The 7,916-nt window shown below is 42.7% G+C and overlaps 1 protein-coding gene across 1 annotated transcript in view; it reads right to left on the bottom strand.

Moving 5' to 3' along the window:
* The window catches only part of LRP11 (LDL receptor related protein 11), a gene marked incomplete at its 5' end in the record, with an annotated part of 32,779 nt that extends 25,094 nt beyond the window's left edge, over positions 1–7,685 (bottom strand). Inside the window, 2 exons of the mRNA XM_019526746.1 lie at positions 763–904; positions 7,506–7,685. Of these exons, the coding sequence (XP_019382291.1) occupies positions 763–904; positions 7,506–7,685 (322 nt within the window). The remainder of the gene's footprint in view (positions 1–762; positions 905–7,505) is intronic.
* Between the last annotated feature and the right edge of the window lie 231 nt (positions 7,686–7,916).

The following is a 7,916-nucleotide window of genomic DNA, read 5'->3' as shown; positions in this document are numbered from 1 at the left end:
GCACATAAACACCCCCACCTTCTCACACCCCACCATATGCACACACCCCACCATACACCCCCCAACCACCCCCCCACAATATAAAAGACTAAGAATTTATTTTCAAATTATTATGCAATCACCTCTATATACAGTATGCAAGCACAAATCATGACAAAAATATTTTTTGTAATAAAATTAAAATATGTTATAGTAGGTGTTTGACATGTAGTGTATGATTTGTCTTTTTCTGGTTCTAAGATGGCAACCCCCCTCCCAAAATGAGTATTTCTGGGGGGCAAGGGGTGGGACTTCTGGTCTCAAGATGGCGGCCAGGAGGTGAGGCACCTGTCAAGAGGCAGTGCTACCCATGCGGCCCTCGACAGCTCGCCAACCCTCATTAAGCACCCCTCCACCTGAAATAATTGCCTGTCCCTTTTCTACAGTGTATGCCTTTGCCATGTTCTATTGATCCTCCGTAAACTGTGCAAAGCACCATTTTGATACGCAAGAGTGGGGCTGTTGTTCTGCTGTCCAATTCTTCATGTTCATCAGTAACCAAGTGATTCAGAAGCATAAAAGTATTATTTCTTCCTCTTTACCAACAAAGTGATTCTTACCCCTCAAGTCTGAAGTAGCCGTGTGAAGATACAAAAAAGGTACTGTTATAACTTATAAGCAGAGTAAGATTACGATATGTATCTCCATTCATATCTCCACCAAGACAGAGGAATTCATATAACCTGACAGTCATTCAAGCTATAATTTTAATAATTTTCTCACCTAATGCAGAATGAACCATGGGAAGAATGGTCACAGAGATATTATCTGAACTCCTTTGACCAGCAGTGTCTGTCACAGTCAGCTGGAAAATGTACACGCCTTCTTGGAAGTGAGATAACTTTAGTGTACCTGGCTGAGGTACCTAACAAAAAGAAAAGACATGGCATGTTTATTTTTTAAATTCTCTCTCTTAAACAAGCTACTGTAGCATCAACTACAGTATATTTCTCTTTCAAGTCTCACCAGATCGCTTAAGCTCATATATCAGTCAATAGCTATTGATCTTTTCCTGCTTTCCATTTGGTTTTGCCAAATGTTGAACTATTATCTTAATCATGAACGACATGTGCCCCTGGAGGCTAGGGGGACATGGCAACCGCCTGCAGGCAGTGGCAGTGGTGATGGCAGCTGGGGCATGACAGGAGTGAGTGGAAAGCTCCCGCAGGCAGCCACAGCATTGGTGGTGGTGGGGGGAGAGGGTGGTGGCAAATGTTGACTGGCGGTCTGTGACCACCCGCAGATACCACCAATGGTGGCAGCGGCCAGTGGTGATCAGCAACTGCTTGCAGATACCACCACTGGTGTTGGCGGCAGGGGGCGGTGGCGAGCAGTGAATGCCTGTGGGTGCTGCCGGCAGTGTCAGCAGCAGACGATCTCAGGGGGTGCACGTGCACCCATATGCACCCCCTATGCATCATCAATGGTCTTAATAATAATTTTCTGTGCCTAAATACTTGGCATTGCAAATGTTAGCATAAAGAAAACAAATGGCATATGTGACGTTACTAATGACTACTGTGATGATGGGTGAAATCCTTTTTGCACACTCATTCCAAACCTGGCTCTGTGTTGCCTAGAAAACTTGGCTTTTCCAGGATGACTAGCCTATTTCAAGAGCATGAACAGTGTTACTAATGTATGTTACAGAAAAATTATGGTATTTAATTAGGAGCCCAGATTTGTCTCAAAATATTCAAGCACACCAGGTTCACAGCATGGGTACATCAGGAGGCCACAAATACAGCCTGCAAGGCGACTTGTGCCTTGACCAACTGATTAAGCCAGGAGCACCACAAGTCAGTGCCCAAGGGGCAAGACTGTTGCCAGCTGAGCATGGGTAGTACTAGCTGACTGAGGTGAACTGAGGCTCACTCTGAGACCCTGGGCAACCTCCCTAAACACTATAAGATCCATCAAGATATGGCAAGTAAGGTAAAAAGGGAGGGTAGCCCAAGGAGCCAGAGCAGGGCAGTAGTCGCTTGGCCACCGGGAGGTGTTGCAGCCAGGTCCTGCTGTACAAACTGCATCCATATTAATATGAAGTATGATAAAGAATGTATTTTTAGAACAAGCACTAAGGCTCCAATCTTGAGTTGGAATTTAGCACCTGATTCTCATTTGCAATTTGTAGGCAGAAAAAAAATATGCAACCAAACTTTGTAACCCAGGCAATAATTTGGGCTGGAGTGCCATTTAAATTTTGGTGAGCTGCTGAGAGCTGGGGGCAGGGGTTGCCACTTGTCTGATCTGGCCCACCAGCTGCCACCGGGAGCCTGAGAAGGGAAGGCAGCACTCTGCGCTGCTCTGTTCAGCCATAACTGGGGCTGGGTCGCTGCAGCATGCAGACCCACCCTGTATCCATTTCCCTGCCCACCCCCACCTGGTTTCCTGTTGGCACTGCACAGTCCTGGTACTGCATCCACTGGCAGCCAGGCCTACAAGGGATGGGGTGTGATCCTGTCTGCCTTGCTCACCCACAGTGATGACCTGCTGCTGGCACTGTGTTTCATTGGGAAATTCAGGGACAGCTGTCAATGCTCATTGCAGTGGCTGGGCAGTGGGATGGCTACTCAGAATGCTGCATCATGTCCTGTTCTATGCAGGCCCAGCTGCTGGCAGTTGCAGTGCCAGGACTGCACAGCTGCAATGCCAACAGGAAGCTGGGGTAGGGTGGATGCAGGGGGAAGGGGTAGGGTGGAAGCCAGGGTAGGGAGGATGCGGGGGGAAGGGGTAGGGTGGAAGCTGGGGTAGGGTGGAAGCCGGGGTAGGGTGGATGCGGCAAATCTGTGTGCTGCACTGTGCTTTGTGGCATGGCCCATTCCTGGCTGCAGCAGAGTGGAGCAGCATGGGGTGCAGCCATACCTCCTCAGGCTCCCGGCAGCAGCCAATGGGCTGGATAGGATCAATTGGCAGGATGTATACAGCCCACAAGCCATATTTTGCCCACCCCTATTGTACCCAGACAAAGCTTGGGTTATGTCTCTCATTCCAGTTACAACACAAGTGCAGTTTGTAGCAGAAAGGAAATCTTAAGCCTTACTATCAAGGTTTTAGCCTAGTTAAAGAACATGGTCAAAGGTCTGTTGATGGTACAAACTGCAGTTGTGTGGTACCTAGGCCCTCTGACTCGGACATAGTTGGCACATGAATGGGCTCAGAGAAAACACAAATGGAAGTCAAAGGAGAGAGAATGAAAGCTGCGAGAGTGCTTGCGAGTCGTGTTAGAAAACTAAAACAAAACACTGGAGTTATCAGGTGTCTAATCTCTGCAGACAGTCCAAGTAGAAAATGGAGCTACTTAGGGAAAAGGAATTATATCATGTGACACTGAAAGATCAGAGCCATAAAAGTACCTGTGGGAACTGATTTAGATTAGCAAAGGGACCAAGAAGAGAGAAGAAGCAGCCCATGGAAACTGTGATTTGGTAAATAGGTAGCTACAAGAGTAATAAAGATAAAAGGTCAAGTTCAGAGGCCTAACCAGATGACAAGAACACTTCTGGGTTTTGGCTAAACAAAACAATTAATACAGTTGATCTGCATTCTTGCTGTGTAATTTTGCTTTGGCTCTTAAAGTTGAAGCCACATGTTCTGTTCAGTGCTGTAATACAGATCAGTTTTGGACCTGATACCATCTGGTTCCCATATCTGGGTAAAAGCTTGCCTAAACAAGGAAGCAAATATTGGGGAACAACTCTCTGTGAAGATACTCTATTCCTGAAGATATAATTTTATTCTCACATAAGCAGTGTGTTTATAAAATGGAGTAGTTATTCCTGCAATTTTATTCCAGAATAATACATCTGTATTGGGTGTTACTGCAGTGTAATGACTAATATTACTTAGGTGGCAAGTTCCAGGAGAGAGTTGACATCTGTGGATTTTAAACGGAGACATGCTTTTTGCAGGCTCAGAGGAACTTCTTTCATATTAGACTTCTAGTGCTAGACAACTTCTAGCAAATGTTGTACACTTCAACAGAGCCACTGAGTGTGTATAGCACTTTCCAGGAAGCATTCAACATTTTACAGGATTGAGCTCCATGTGAGAAATACTGAGCAAAGATACCCCTTATAAACATCTTTAATAACAAAAAATAGAAAAATTGTGAAGCGTTTTACTTTTACCCATTCAAAATGGCATCTTCATGGGTAAAAGTCATCAGGAATTTTCAAGGCATAAAAGAGCTCCCACTGTAATATCTGATTTACAACATGTTTTGTTGATAAATTCAGTTATTTCTTCTGATGAAAGTAATATCCCTGCTGTTACTTCTGCTTGCCAAATACAATGATTGTATCCGGTCTTGTTGCCATCTAGTTACATGATGCTTTGGCTATTGGTTCTTTCTTTATATTGATTTCAAAGTTTACTTTTGCTTTTTAAAATTACTTTTTTCCCCCTCTGACTTAATGGCTATAGCCATTACAACTTTAAGAATTCAAATGCAATGACCTGTTCAGCCAAATTCTAGTCTGCAGAATGTATTTCTGTACAAGACAGCAGAATACAGCCTCGTGAGTTTCTGGTTTCCCTTTTTTTCTCTTCCCTTTCTATTCTGAGCAGATCCTGAATCTCTCTTGCTTGTTCTAAATCTTTGATGAAGCTAGCAGCAAATTTCCAGGTTATAATTAAAAAAACCTGCCTGTTGCACAGTTCAGTGGCCACAGCACATAAGCAGAAATTAGACCAGCAAATTAGTCTTAAACTAAGTAATCATAAAGCAAAACCTTTTCTTTCCACTGGCAGCCTGCTGCAATATGATAGGATCTCTTTATATAAGCCCTTTCAACACCTGTGACTTCTGTTTGTTCTTTTGTACTTAAATGCAAAGCAGCAGCTGTCTTTTATTTTGTTTAAACACCAGCCCCAGTCTCTCTGGTACTTTTGGATTTATATATGGTTTTAAAAATAGACAATAGACTTTTGATGATCTGGAAGCAGGTTCCCATAGCGCATATTAATTTAACAGCACTTCCATTTATGTCTTTACATTTCTGGTTTGTTGCATGACTAAAGTAATTTCTTTAATCATGCTTATTTTACAGAAACATTATTTAAATAAATAAAATATTCTGAAAGGTCTTTTCTTAACAACCCTAGATATTTAGCGCTTCGGTTTATCTACAAGAAAGGTGGAAGGTGTTCTTCAAATTCCATTCAAGGTCTCTGCATACTTTGCTACCTACCTAGTTAGTTAATGCCTTCTTGACCCTTTAATCTTGTATCAACAAAACAGCATATTAAATACCCAGACATACAATGGCATGCTGATTTCTGGCAAACTCCCATTTTGAAATCCCTAAAAATCATCTAGGATTGGGCGGATCAGTCACTGGGCTGATTAGTCTAAGAACTGGGGCTTGTAACATTTTTCACAATGCTCAGCTTTGGCTTAACTTATACTTTTGAATATTCTAGTCCTATATTTTGTGAGTGGTATAGCAATAAACACTTAGCTGGAAAGCTAAGCTACCACACAGACCTGACAGTCACCTGGGAGTCAGTGTCAGCTGTGGTTCCTCGACTGCAGAGGAAGTGGGCGTGTCTATACGTGATGCTATGTCACTGTAACAACACTTTAGGGCAATGTAGTTTTGGCAGACAAACCGTGATGCTGCAGCTACATCGCTGTAGTGATGCACTCCTTTGGTATAGCATGTCACTATGGGAACATAGGGGCTAAATTTGGAAGTACTAAATGATGGCGCAGTAACAATGGCACCATACGGGCATGTATAGATGTGCCCAGTATGTGGGTTGGGAGAAGGCTGAGTAGTATAGAGGAAATGTTGTCAGCTAATCCTCCCAGAGGCCACTTGCCAGTGACAGGAGGGGTGAGCTACTAATTGGCATTGGGGTCATACTGGACCTGGAAAGGCTCCAAATCAGAAGGCAACTTAAAAGCACATTAGCCACCCCTTTCCCTGGGGCGTACCTGTATGGGCTGTGCTTCTGAGACAAGCAAAATACAAATTGCACAGAAGGTCAAATTCTGCTCTGTTCTATTGAAATAAATCAGGTCTAACTGTCATCTTTAATGAGGATGATTGCATTTTATAATGATGCAATGGAAGGAAAAAATTTGTCCCAACAGCTGTCAGACCTAATTTACTAAATAGGTATAACTCAAAATATGTTCATCAAACCTTGAGCAGTTAGTGGTTCCTTAAGAGTCCCCAACTTTAATTCCACACCCAGTGGCAGGTATTGAGGCTACCACTGCTTGGAGGGCTGTGTATTTTTCATGCAGCACATATCTATGCTGTGCACTATGGCACATTAATTACAGAGTGTTGGGACAGCAAAGGCTCTTGGGTGTTATTGTGCTGTTGGAAGACTGTTGGACTGGACCATTGACTGGACACGTGGGAAAACCCACTCCTGATCTGTTGCACCATCCATCAAAACCCAACTGTCTTCTTAACAGTTCATCGAATCTTTTGTGAACTACATGGCAAGCTTTATTAAGACTGTGTATGTAAATACAGTAGGACCTTAAATTAACACTTGAGGGATTAAAAAAAACTTGATTGCCTAATGCAGCTGTTGGGACAAACTTTGCCTTCAGTTGCTTGATTGTAAATCCTGAGTGTCTTCACCAAAGATGGGCATTAGCAGTATGCAAAATATCTACAGCAGTGATTCCCAAACTGTGAGTCATGACCCCAAATGGGGTCGCAACATCAGCAGATAGGGTCACGGGGGTGGGAGGCTGTGGATTGGGAGTGTGGGGCTATGCTGAGGAAATGGGATCATAAATGGGGTTATGCTGAGGAAAAGTTTGGGAAGCACTGCTCTACAGGAATATGTGCTGGGACAAGTCCCAAGCATGCTATCAACACTGCGGGGTGTGAGCAGTTGTGCATAAGGCTTTTATTTCTGTAGCTTATGCAGTATCTGTGTTAGGGGAATTCTATCAGACACCAAAGGGTCATTCTCTAGGTCTTTTCAGCTTCTCAAGGACCAGGCCAGTGTCTAATTTCAAGATGAAACAAGACTGTATTTTAAATCTCATATGATGGTCATCTTGAAGCATCCCTTATTGGAGATAGTCTTAGTACAACACCTTTAGTTTCTCTGCAAGCTCTTACAACAAGTTGTTAGAGAAACTATCGTGTTATTTTAATAATGGAGTTACTGAGGTGTCTGACCTGGCTCCTAGAAGCTGAACAAGAAGTACAATGTGCAAGGCAACATTTACAGTGAAGAGAGCAGAGCTGATATCTAACAGATTTTTGGAACCTACTTATGTGATACTGTCAATTTCCCTTACTGCTAATTATGTTCTTTCCATCACTCATATAAAATACAACTGTTGTTTTTTAAATTATCCTAACTTTACCATGAACCATGTCCACCTGAGTAAAGGGAGACCATTGCATGTTTTATTTCCACATTTACAAAAGAACCACACACAGTTAACAATAAACAATTGATTTTAAATGAGCTACTATGTGTACCTTCATATCGACTGCCGGATCACCTTGCATTAAAGTCCACTCATATTGTATGATTCCATGGTCATCTAAACTTTCTCGGCCATCCAAAATTGCCCAATCTACAGGTGACTGTAGCACAATATCTTGTCCTGCCTTGCTCTGGGGAGGCTGGTCTTTTTCTTTAAAATAATAAAACAGATTAGTTATTCATTGGGGGAAACAGAATTCTTCCTACTTATTCTGTGATTGAGATGTCAGTTTATCATTTTGCTTCCCTATGGTTTGAAATCAAGCACCTTGCAGCAGATTCCATTTGTTATTCCTTAAAATCTCAGTGTGCATATGTTTTCATCTATTCAGTATTACAACAAGTTCACTGTGGCTACACCTGTTACAAGTACTAACTTACTATGGAGTTAATTAGTTTACTCC

This window comes from Gavialis gangeticus, unplaced genomic scaffold (assembly GCF_001723915.1).
Source record: "Gavialis gangeticus isolate Ggan-Ray unplaced genomic scaffold, GavGan_comp1, whole genome shotgun sequence".
In the NCBI taxonomy this organism is placed as follows: Eukaryota; Metazoa; Chordata; order Crocodylia; family Gavialidae; genus Gavialis; species Gavialis gangeticus.
The sequence above is the reverse complement of the archived record's forward strand: the minus strand, read 5'-3'. Positions and strand labels throughout refer to the sequence as shown.